The sequence below is a fragment of the Festucalex cinctus genome, chromosome 20 (assembly GCF_051991245.1).
Source record: "Festucalex cinctus isolate MCC-2025b chromosome 20, RoL_Fcin_1.0, whole genome shotgun sequence".
Lineage (NCBI taxonomy): Eukaryota > Metazoa > Chordata > Actinopteri > Syngnathiformes > Syngnathidae > Festucalex > Festucalex cinctus.
The window spans coordinates 11,718,829-11,731,265 of record NC_135430.1 but is presented as its reverse complement, the minus strand read 5'-3'; the positions used below and the strand labels follow the sequence as shown (position 1 = coordinate 11,731,265).

General features: G+C 40.0%; 1 protein-coding gene across 6 annotated transcripts; it reads right to left on the bottom strand.

Moving 5' to 3' along the window:
• On the bottom strand, nt 1-12,137 carry gramd1c (GRAM domain containing 1c). 6 transcript variants are annotated; one of them, XM_077508276.1, is made up of 18 exons: nt 11,941-12,137; nt 10,614-10,725; nt 9,771-9,894; nt 8,985-9,085; nt 8,692-8,787; nt 8,492-8,572; nt 5,269-5,387; nt 3,981-4,113; nt 3,760-3,907; nt 3,336-3,476; nt 3,143-3,261; nt 2,883-3,025; nt 2,680-2,783; nt 1,623-1,784; nt 1,091-1,157; nt 743-862; nt 566-671; nt 1-445 (listed from the first exon to the last, which is right to left on the bottom strand). In XM_077508276.1, the coding sequence occupies exons 2-18, from the start codon at nt 10,710-10,712 to the stop codon at nt 380-382; spliced, it is 1,929 nt and encodes a 642-aa protein (XP_077364402.1). In that variant the 5' UTR covers nt 10,713-10,725; nt 11,941-12,137; the 3' UTR covers nt 1-379. The 6 variants fall into 6 exon arrangements, 5 of the variants coding, with proteins under 5 accessions (XP_077364402.1, XP_077364400.1, XP_077364403.1 ...); XM_077508274.1 differs by having other exon boundaries at nt 11,809-11,957; XM_077508277.1 differs by having other exon boundaries at nt 566-647; nt 11,809-11,957.
• Between the last annotated feature and the right edge of the window lie 300 nt (nt 12,138-12,437).

Genomic DNA, 12,437 nt, shown 5'->3' with positions numbered 1-12,437 from the left:
AACAATATAAACAAACATTTATCAAAATGGTGGTAAGCAAACATGCATTTATGACGTGCAGAGTGCAGAACGTATTTAACAAAACAGTGGGGAAAATGCAAAAATAAGACTCGAATGATCCAATTTATAAAATAAAAAAATAAAATTAAATAATTAAAAAAAACAAAAAACATCCTGGGGTCAAGGGAAAAAAAATTAAAAATGTGCAAACTTGTAAACAAAGATATTGTTAAATAATGATCCACTTTCTGACAATAAAACGATCAAATAAAACATTTACACTTAGTTTTGCGTGCAATTCACACAAAAGGCACATTTCGAGAGGTCAGTCGGGAGCAATAAAAACATGGTCGGGTTGACATTTAACGCCCACCCTATGTCACTGTGAAACTGTCTGATTGGTCAATGCAAAGTTCTGCTGCAGTAGCATCAGAGAACGGCGGAGCTGTGAAGAAAGAAGTGCGGAGAAGTTACATTTAATCATGTAACTATAGAAAAAGACTAAGTTTATATATTTTGGTATTTTAAAATACGTACATGCAATTAATTTGCAAAGTATAACTACCTGCTCTAAAAGATTGATGGAGTCCTGCAGTACAGTTCTGAGCAGCTGCGCCTCCTCTCTGCTCCTGAATGGTAGACCGTGCCTGGAAGTGTACTCAGGCGTCATGCTGTTTACGACACAGTGGTCTCATAACATGTAAAACCGTAATATCAACTGCGGAGGAACATCAAAACAAACCTAGCTTCGGTCCTCTCCCTCAGCCGATGTTTTGTCGTCAGGTACATGCGGTGGGCGACATCCTCCATGGCCCATAACTTGAAGAACAAGCCCACATTTAGTACCATCAGGATCAGCAGACTGAAATGAAAAAGAGCCGACTTACGCTGTGCTTCTCTGCCCGTGACTTGGAAGCAAGGCTGGAGGAAGATTTAGAGCCACTTTCAACCTATGTCACTGTCTAAAAATCGGATTTGTGCTGTTGTGGTTGGTGTGTTTGTGAGCAACATGTCCCGACTTGCTGCAGCAATTAAAAGAGGAAACACAATACAGGAAGAATTGCAATCGGTGCTCAGCGTGTTGTCTTACATCAGAGTCATTACAGCCACCGTGGCCCAGATGTTCCATTTGTACGGGCTGCTCCCCTTCGTCAGGCCTGAACGACAAGAAGAAAAAGGTTCATACATTGAAAGATAATTACAAACCGCGTCAGACAAAACACCAGCGGCTGCATGAACATGTTCAATCATAACATGAGCGACTGCATTTTGCGCACTCATCAATACTGCAGGTTGAACAGTTAACGTTGGAAATTATAATTGTACCTATCGGGGTTTTTAATTTTGTACCTCTTTCCAGACAAATTAAAAGCACAATATTTCCTTAAATAGTGGCCATTTCTCTAATCTAGTAAGGTAAGCAAAGCTGCAATGATTTGTTGAATATAAAGATTAGCGACAAGCGGATTGCCAGTAAGGAGCATTTTTGTCCAATCCGTGATCAAACGATAGAAGTTTAATTGCACCTAATAAACTGTCTGGCATTCCATTGACATTTTCTATTATATATTATCAACAATAATGATGCTGTGACATCTGATATGATGACAATGATGTCATACCCATGTTGCTGTCTCCTTGTTCGTCGGGCGCTTGGCCCAAATGCTTTTTAGGCTTCATGTGCTCCTGCATTGTTCGACTGTAAGTCCGCCACCTCCGCCGCGGCGCACCGACCGCCACCACTCCAAGGTTGATCTCGGCCTCCTCCTCCAGAAGTTCTGTCTCTGGATATGAATGCACATCAGCAGTTGACTACAATTTGTGAGAGTGTTAAGATGTGGAAAATGTATTCAAAAAGCTCTAATTTTCGATATTTCGTCGATATTTTTAGAAACAATTATACCATCAATTATTAAATAATACCAATATAAAATGTGTGTGTGAGGTGCAGGTATCATTTTTGTCTACTTGAGTCGCCATCCTCACGTTCTACACTGTAGTATATGTGACTTTGACTGTGTGTGGCTTTAAAAGGTGGAACCTAGCCTGGCGAGGGGCATGCGAGTCAGCGAATGAATAGTTCACTGTTGATTACAGAACAAAAATGTACAAATTCGATCTAAAAATTATTAAACTGTCAAATTCAAAAATACAGATACAAAGACAAAAAATAATACATAAATGAAAATGTATAAAATTGTCCTTTTAAAGTCTAATTTGTAAAGTAAGAAAAATTTAAGATTAAATCAAATTTATCGATTTATGTTAGTAGCAAAACAAAAAAATAAAAACAAATGAAAGTGAAATGTACAATCTGGACCAAATAAATAAATAAAATAAAACAAAAAAATGGAACCAATCAAATAAATTAAAATTCCCTTATAAAACATGATATATGAAGTTTAAAAAAATAATAAATAAATGAGTAAAACGTATGGAATAGACATTAAATGTGATTTTTCTTTTTAATTATCAAATAAACTAAAATAAAGTAGATTCACTTATTTAACTGCATAGGAATTCCCTCTCTTCTTGACAAAACAAAAAATACAAATACGTTCTTTGTTATTTTCTTCAGGCTGCTTTGAACTAGTAAAATATTTGTACAATCACAGCCTTGTACTTGTAGTTAAATAGCTATCTAAACAAAATAATAAACATAATGCAGGCTTTACTCACCTAGTTGTCTGAAATAATCTTCAATGCCGCTCCAGGAGTTCTTAGTGATGAAGGACTTGACCAGGCCCCACGGCTGCTTTTTGTACTTGACATCCGTATACACCCTAACAGCACAAAATAAACACCCAGAGATGTCTGGTGTTAAAATGTCTTTAAAAATAACGAATGCGCACATTTGGACGCTTGATCTTAAAACGTATTACTTGAGCCGACACTTGCGCTTGGTGTGACTTTTGATGTAGTAGCGATTCTGCGTGTAGAAGTAGTCGTGGTAGGGCACATCGTGTGTGTACACCTCCGAGTCCACCAGGTAATACTGACCGTCACGAGACTCTTTGTGCAGCGTCTGACAAGTGAACGGAATTGTTAGTCATCCAAGCCACGCTACTCGATATCAACTCATCACATTGTCATCTTAAAAAAAAACTAATAATAATCTGACGTCACACAACCTCTAACACACCTGTTTTTCTGTTGCTGTGGAGAATTTGCCAATCAGAGGATTACTGATGGTTATGGTGTAATTCAGGCTCCTCTTCATATCCCCATTGGGGTCTTTTTGCCACGCTGCAAAGCTCGGATCTGGAAACGACAGCGATTTTGCAAGGCGGGAGCGCAGCACGGGTTTGCGGAGTGTGGCGAGGAGGAACGCTCACTGGTTATCTTGCGCACGCTCATGAAGCGGCGGATGAAGGCGGACTCGGTGAAGAGCAGGTCGAACATTCGGCTGGCGCTCACGTGGAAGACCTTGTTGAGGTACAGGCGACCCTGCTCCTTCGGCAGGCCATTTCGCCCAACTGGGGAAAGGACAGGACGTTAGTTCACCACAAAATAGAAACAGTGTGATGCCACATTGACAGAATTTTTGTCCTTTCATCCGTGTACAATTTACAACAAGACTACGCAGACTGGATGATGGTTAGCCAGTTAACGCTGCGCACGCAACAGCCAACTCGACACTGCCATTGCCTGACATCCACATCACTCACCAAGTCAACTAATGTTATATTGATTGCTCCCCTCCCCTAAAATCGGTGAACTACTGTACCCCTACTGTAAGAACATAAGCTCCTCCCTTACCTTCTTCCACGCTTTCCGATCCGCTCTCCTGAGTCACGGCGTCCTCTTCTGGGGGAAGTGGCAAAGATTTGGTGGATAATTCCAATTCCACGCGGTCCATAGATGGAATGGGACTGCGGCGCGGAGACACGGAGATGCGGCGCTCCTCCTGTTCGACAACACTGCAAAATGTTAGCAGAGAGAATTATTTGCACGGAGGTATCCCCGTGTTGCTCGACTACCTCAAGGGCAGACTTCTGCGAACTGGTGGTGGATAAAAATTCTTCATTTTCCAAGGATCGCAGCTCAGGTGGGAGAAGCTGAAGCGAGGACGTCCTCTCCATCTTTGGAAAGCAGCAGTCGTCACCACCGTGCCTTGCAGGCCAGCAGATGGACGGACATTAAGAATCACAAGTCGCTCAAAACAAACATACAAGGAATGCCCGAGACAATTTTCGAACCCTAACCTCAGAGCTGTGAGACAGAATTGCAAAGCACTAGTCCACCGTGCTGCAAGTTGAGGACAGCTATTCCGAATTTTTTATTTGTGCTGTTTTTAAATCGTTTAAATTTGACTTCCATAACTTTTGCAATTTTTTAGGTTTTTCTTTTTTTTTGGTCAAATTTCAATTGGGGAAAAAACAAACAAAAAAACAAAAAACAATGTCTCCTCCGGCAGGATCCCAAGGCGTTCCCAGGCCCGCCGAGAGACAGTCTCTCCAGCGTGTCTTGGGTCGTCCCCGGGGCCTCCCGCCGGTGGGACATGCCCGGAACACCTCCCCAGGGAGGCGTCCAGGAGGCATCCGGACCAGATGCCCGAGCCACCTCAGCTGGCTCCTCTCAACGCGGAGGAGCAGCGGCTCGACTCTGAGGCCCTCCCGGATGACCGAGCTTCTCACCCTTGGTGCGGTTTTGTTTGAATAAAATAAAAAATTAAAAATAAATAATAAAAAAAACATTAAAAAAAGACGGTTCAAATAGTTAACTCATTGAATAACATTGAGGGAATTAGTGGATAGCACAGGCACCGATTTGATGGAGGCATATATCCGGCACTGCGCAGATTTTTCAAAAACTCCTGGATCCAAAACAAATGGCTTCCGTAGGTGCTGCTGCTTTGTTTAGCAAATACATACAAAGTGGAGGATTTTATTTATTCAACTAGATGTCTAACTTATGGTTGTATGCTAAAAATGGTAATAGAAAGTATCACGATACCTCGCTGTAAAATATGACATTTTTAGGTACTTTTGTGCAGTTACACTACAGTTCTAAAAAATAAAAATACAAAATGTGTGCTTGTTTCACAGGGTTTATTAGCCACCCCTGTAAAATATGCCCAGCATTTGTATGTGGAAAGAACCGAAGCCGGACAAGCACAATGCAGTAAACCGTAGCGTACTTTATTCAGCCTCTGTTCCAAACCAAATTTGTACATTTGAACTGAATCCATAAGTTGGAATGCACCGTTGTCATCTGTCTGCATTTTTATTGTTCAAAGCTTTTCAAAAAAACAATAAATGCGCTTACCTGCTGTGCATGCTTATGTCTGCAGGAAACTGTGTGCTCTCTATCTCCTCATGGCTCAGACCCAGCTCATTTCCATAGTGCTGCCTGACCATCTGCCAAACTTCGGTGTTGGTCAGCGGCTGGTAATGGAAGAAACACTAACATTTACACAAAATTGCATTATAACGTAAATGTCTGTCAGCATTATACAATAGTATTATGGTATATAGTATAGTAGTATATATAGTATATAAACACGTTTTATTGTAATTTATTTATTTATTCGACAAAATTGCATTTGGGTAAATGGCTGTCACTAAGCATTTACAGTTACTTTACTTGCTTCTTAGCATTTTACACATACATTTTTGGATATGTAAAGAAACTGACGTTTATTTCTCAGTTTCAAAAAATGTTTAGAGGCATTTTGAGAGCTAATGCTAGAATTTCAGGTTTTACGCATGGTCCGGAAAGCAACAGTGTCAACACTCAAACGGTCTCTCAGTAGTATCTGAACTTTAAACGCAACACGACGCACATTCGCGTGAACGCTGTTCTCCCAACATTAACGCCACAATAGTTAATCAAAGTCTTACTTGCTGGAGGTCATTTTCCCCACGGCCACTGTTATTCGACGCGCGGTAAAAGTGTGACGTGAAATTCAATAAACAAATAAATAAAACACTTGCCCTTACTTCCCGGAAGTGGAGACGCACCGCACCACCCACTTCACTTGCTTCAAAAAAAAAACCCGGAAAGCTTGCTTCCGCGATGACACTAACTTTTTTATTTTTATTTTTGTTTTAGAAGTATCGCTTTTTAAAAGTACCTCAGGATTCCCCCGAGTGTTTGTGTCACATGTAAATTACGCCGCCCCCACCTTTTTTTTTTTTTTTTTTTTTTTGCGGAAACACCTGAGGTCAATGAACTTTACATTGGGGTGTTTTTGTATCTCCAAACGGACCAAATCCCCACAGACACACACCCAAGTGGGCTAACATGCTACTCCAGCATATGACGACATAAACTGTCAACTGTGTAATGGCATAATAAACACATTTACAATGTATAGATGGTCACTGCATTAGGTACAGCACATTTGCACGCAAATGCTGAGGGCCTTTTATTTTATTTTCATGAACTGAGCATGTAAATTAACAGTTGCATATTATTCAACTATCAAAACTGGAAGAGCATGAATACACAGCAAAACAGCACAGTTTCTGTCATCAGAGCTTTTGCTATAGAATTTTCAGCTGATCTACAGTTCATTTTGAAATAATGTAAAAAATTAACCACCCAAGCATGTTAGCGAGAGGCTAATTAATAGGTGGGAATTTCCCTCTAATAATACGTTTCCAACAAACTAGAATGCCCTTATTTTATCTAATGATATTGTATTGGGAAAAAAAAAAAATCTTGGCGGGAGGCACATACGGTAAATTAGCGAAAGGCTAAAGTACTACACTCATAAACATTACATGAGAGGTTACGGTAGAATTTAAGTTGGAACCCTCCCCCATAAAACAACAACATACTTTAGTCGCTAAAAGCTGTCCTCATACCTGCATCCTTTGCTCGTTTCTCCTCTTTTCCGTTCTCTTGAAAATGTGCTTTGACCTTTTCCTCTCCACGTTTACAATAAGTGTAACTTCTCTTTCCCATCATTCCCCAGACCCCAACACTGCATCTCTTCTACAGAGGCCAACTCAACAGGGCAGCATAAATTCACCATATGTATCCTAGATTTGTACGTGAGCCAAAATGCACCACAGTCCATCACTCACCCATGCCAATGCAGTTGTAATGTCATAATTACAATAAATATTTCTATGTAAAACATTTACAGGACATAAACATTAAAACTGTTAATGAGGATGCCTTCTTTTGTCACGTGACCACATAATTGTAGGTTATGAGCCCCCTTATGATCGTTTGTGGGTGAAATGTTTCATGTAACTTACATCATCCCCTCATGCTGCTGTGCGCAATAACACCGATAACCTTAAAACCAGCACGACTCCAGCTGGAGCTTTCTCATTTGGACTTTGGGCCGATAAGATAAGTGCTGATGGTCAGTGTAAAGTCGCATTGCACTCTCTGGATTTCAGTTGGAGGGGAAAAAAAAACAAAAAAACAAAAACCTGATAGTATGCCATGAGTTCCTTTATAAAATCAATTTCCTGCATTTTTTTTAAAAATTCTAAGTACAGATAAGAAAAAAAAACAAACAAAAATGAACTAAAATGCTGCGCAGGTGTGCTGCATATCAAAGTTTAGAATTTTACGTAATACGACTGATTACGAAGACTATAAAGACACTGCCTGCCTCCGCAAAGTGTTGTTCAACTAATCGATGGTATAATTGATATTTAGACCCGAAATACTGCTGGTTTGAATCCTAAGACCAGCGGTGATTGGAGACTAACTGCTACACTCTTCCACAATCAGCTTATCTTCTTTGACAGTTCACTGCTCAACTGCGCGTTTGTTTCATCTGGAGTACGGCAGTAGACGGGCGAGTCGAAATTTTCTGTATAACGACTGGAATACAAGATGCCAAAAACACGTTATGATGATTCGTCAACTTAAATAATGCGGACTAGTGAAATTAACTGTTACGTTAAATATTTGATTTTATTGGATATATTTTTATTTATTTTAATGTACTGTAATTGTATTTAGATTTTACTTGTATTTTAGAATGTTTCCTTTAATGGAGAATTTTCCTTTTTTTTTTTTTTTGTTTCATTTTAAATGTCATTAAGATGCAGTTTTAATTCTCTATTTCATTTCCTTAATATATACTGAGCCAGGACTTCAAAAGCAAGGTACATGCCAAAACATACAGTTTTTGAGATGAATCCTTTTTCCATTCTGTACCTACTTGACTCTACTCACTATTAACACTCCTCCATTGGCAAAAGTAGGTACCACAAAATGTTTGACGTAAACGAGTACTGGTCATGCAAATTCATCATTGTAACACTGGATACAAATGTAAAAAAAAAAAAAATATATCAAACATGCGAAGTTGCTAACATTAGCCAAGTCTGTTGTACTTTACGCCACAGTCTCCACCTCGCTGCAGGAGCAGTTAAGTTGTTGCATTACAATTTTTAAGTTAAAAAATAAAAATAGATAGCAGTGCAAAGAACAGCATCATGTGAGAACTGACAACTTCCTTGGTGGAGATAATAAAAAAGTGCCTTAGCATGACTAAATTGGCTGTAGTGGGCTTTACCTTGTCGACGAGCGTGTGCTGCCACAGGTGGAAAACCGCGTTGAAACATTTCTCTCTCGCCGACAAGGAAGTGAAGAAGAGCTGTGTGTGGGTGTGTGAGGGGAAGGGAGGGTGAAAACCGAAACACAAATCACTGATCGCGCCCCAGATAAATTTCCGTCGTCGCTCTCTGTAATGATTTGAGATTGAGATAGTCGCACCTTCTCCTTCTGGGTGCAGATCTGGATGGCGTTCGGTATTATTCGTGCATATTTCTCCCGGGTCATTTCCCTGATGTCTTTGAGGGCCAGGCTAATCTACAGATCAGTCAGGGGACACATTAAAAAATAAAAATCTGATTATTATGATGTCTTTGTTTGCGACTGTCCAATTTAGTTGCATTTTGTTCAGCGCATGGCAGGTCGACATGCGTGTAGGGAGGGAACGATTCTTAATTCACTCATTCAAGTGTGTGGAAAATATCACATTCTGCTCTACCCTTGCATCCGATTACCTTCGTGCCATAGAAGAGACTGCTGTAGAAACACAGAAAATTGTGGGTGAGGTAGAGGCGTCCCTGCAGGAGTATGTCTCGCTGGAGAGCACACGGGCAATCTGAGAAAGAACACGGAGCATGAAAAATGACAACAAAAACATCAGATCCTGCTTACCATGTGTGGCCTGAAATTAGCTTCTACAATAATTAGATTTCCGATTTTAACCGATTTCACCGCAACCCCCACCTCCCCTCCCGTGATAGAAAAAGTGGGTGGCATATTTTTAAAATTATTAATAAATTAATTTAGCTTAATTTCTGCTGATGCTAAACAATACTGTGATGCAAGTAGGACTCATTGCACTAACCTAACCACACACTAGCTAGCTGCTTGTCACTAGCTAGCTAGTCAACAGTAGTAATAGTGTTTCATATTATGTTCACATTACAGTACATTAGCAGTAATTTTGAGTTAATAAAATGTTACATTGCCTTAAATCTGAATAAGAAATTCTTCTCAAATACAATTAATCCCAATGGAAAATTCCTTGGCTAACTGGAGTTGCTAACCTTGATTCTCAGCCTGTGTCAAGTTTGCATTTGCTTGTGTGGGTTTTTAGTTACTCCAGCTTCCTCCAACATTCCAAAAACACACAGATTCATTAAAGATTCTAAATTGTTCAAATGTGTGAATGGCACAGCATGTGCTCATCCAGCTAACCCACCATCCTTATGAAGACTGGCGCTGTAGAAAAATATATATAAAAGAAATGGATGTTTGAGAAATGCCTCAGTGACACTCACCAAGCAGCAGTCTGTCTGAGTTCACCACGTCTTTAAACAACCTCCGGAACTCATCACACCTCTGTTTATAGGTGGTCACGGGGCGTTGAGGTGCGATAATACAGTTTGTCAGGTTGTCCGAGCTCTGAAAGACAAAACAAATTTTAATAAGCGCTCCCGGGTGTCTTAATTGTCTGTGACGTACTTTTGTCATAAGACTTTTTTTCACTTTCTTCTTAAGGGCGCCTGCTTTGTGAGGTGGTCGTGTCTTATACATAGGAGCCAAAGCTCACCCGTCTACTGTGGGGCCAATGCCGAGTATGCCTTTCATTGCCATGACAACATGGGGTCGCGCTACTTGTCAAGCCACGAGTCCCGTTGTGCATTTAAAATAATGCTTTGCCTTACAAAAGTCCACTTAGCTTAATGCTAACTTACATCGCAAAGAGGCATTGACATGCTAACCATTAGCACCGATATTCGCAGTGAACCAAGCAACGGATATTTGAACAAATATATTCAGGGGCATACATATTCTTTATTCTCTCCAAAATATGACTAATATTGCGGTTTCATTATGTTCATACTTTTTGTAAAGAACAATATTGTAGCGTGCTCCTTTTCTGTATCACAAAAATGCACAAACTTGTTTTTGATTTTATTTTTATTTTTTATTTTTTTATTTTTTTTCCCCCCCACGCTTTATCACATGTCGCTCTGGAGGCCAAACACAAACAATTTAAAAAAAATAAAAATAAAAATAAAGTCACTCATACATTTTGCAAGTTTTACTCCACTCGACAATATTTGTTGTGCTTCCCCCTCCCCGGCCCCCATTTTAAAAAATAAAATAAAAATCATTACCTCCCCTCCATCCTCAACAGACCCCTCGCCCTCTAACAGCGATGTGGTCTCATCCGTGTTGTCATCTCCCACGCCAGACGAGTTTGATGGCTGGTCCATCTGATCTGGCACGCTGTACACGAATAAAAAACAAAAAGTTTTTGGTGTGTGTGATCCTATTAGTTGTGTGAGCTTTTTGTTTTGACACCGTGGGGGACTTGGACACTTCTGTCTAATGAGTTCTAAAGTGAATGTCATCAAACATTTTGCAGAGCCCTGAGGGAACTCATTAGAACTGCAGCCCAACTGGTTTGACTGCATGGAAAAACATGCATACACACACATGCACACTCACTCACTCTCAAGAAACCTTTACACTTTCAACCTGTTTGCATTTGGGCGTGCCCAAGCAGATCTACCTGATTGCATGGTCATAAGGTGACCATGAGTGGCCCGGAATATTATGTTTTTGCCCCACTCTGCCTAGCAATAAGTGAGTGAAAATAGCGAAATCTACAAGTAATTGACCCCCGGACGACTTAAATAAATTAAAAAACAAAAAACAAAAAACTATGTTGCTATTGTAACTGGATGACTTGACACTGTAGTTTCCACTAGATGGCGGAAAACGTATATTTTTGCATCAATTAAGCTACTGAATTCATGCACGATGCCAGCAGATGGTGCCAAAACTCACTTTTAATGTAGTTAACTGAGCACAAAAATCAAATAATTTAGGATAGAATGAATAAACATTTAAGAAAACGGATGGATGGATAAAAAAAAAAAGTCGCCTATTACTGGATTAAAAAAAAAAAATGGGATCCCATCTTCTGTCAGCTCCTGAAAAAACTCGATGCAAAGGTTCACTGAACAATATGGTTCCTGTACAGTCCAGATATTTCTAAGTTACAAACACCGTATGTTTACATGGTCGTGATGTACAATAAATTGCCGTTATTTACTGCTTTTATCGCTTGAACATAAATTGGGCAAAAAAAAAAAACAACAAAAATGTAATTCATTAAGTTTTGGTACGCCTGCTCCGCCATGTTTTCGATAGTAGCTACTTGGTATGTTTGACATTTTCAGCGTAGACTCAAAACACCTTTATCAGTAAAAGGCGACAGTTATCACTCCACGTGGATCTAAACTCCAACAAAACTGCGAGGGTGGTGCATTTAAAAACACCTTGACGACTGTGACAATAACCTACCTGATTCGGAGTGGACCCAGGTTGGCGTGACGAGATAAACACTACCAGTTAAAATTGTCTTATTTGCGGGAAAGCTTACCGCTCTGTGTGTTCATTGAAATGTTTTGTTTAGCCCGCAGGTGTAGCTCATACCTTTAAGCACGTAGTCGACTCACTAAATGCTCATTGGAGACATTTGTGGAGGAATCCATTTTGAACAGGCGGCGGGGTGTTCAAACCTATAGCCCGTGGGCAACACTAAATCCCTGAGCGCATGTGATCCGGTCCACATTACAATTGTAAACATTAATAAAACCTACAAATGCTCATGATGTACAACACAACTCTTATCTTTACATCCCATTTTTGAGCATTTAAGACTTCTTCATCAACTACGAGGTATTTATAGGTCACATTGTAAAACTATGTGTGGCATGCGGAGAGACCAGTCCAACAACAGACACCAGTTTTTTCCTTTGTTTTCAACCCCGCACGTTTTAATCGCTAGGGTGCCGTCGGACTCGTACAGACATCCACGCGGCAAAAGTACACAACACAATCACGCACAAGCGTAAAACAAAACAACAAAGCTAACATCAAAAATGCTGCAATAAATAGACTGATCTCAATGACATATTCTGTTCATAATT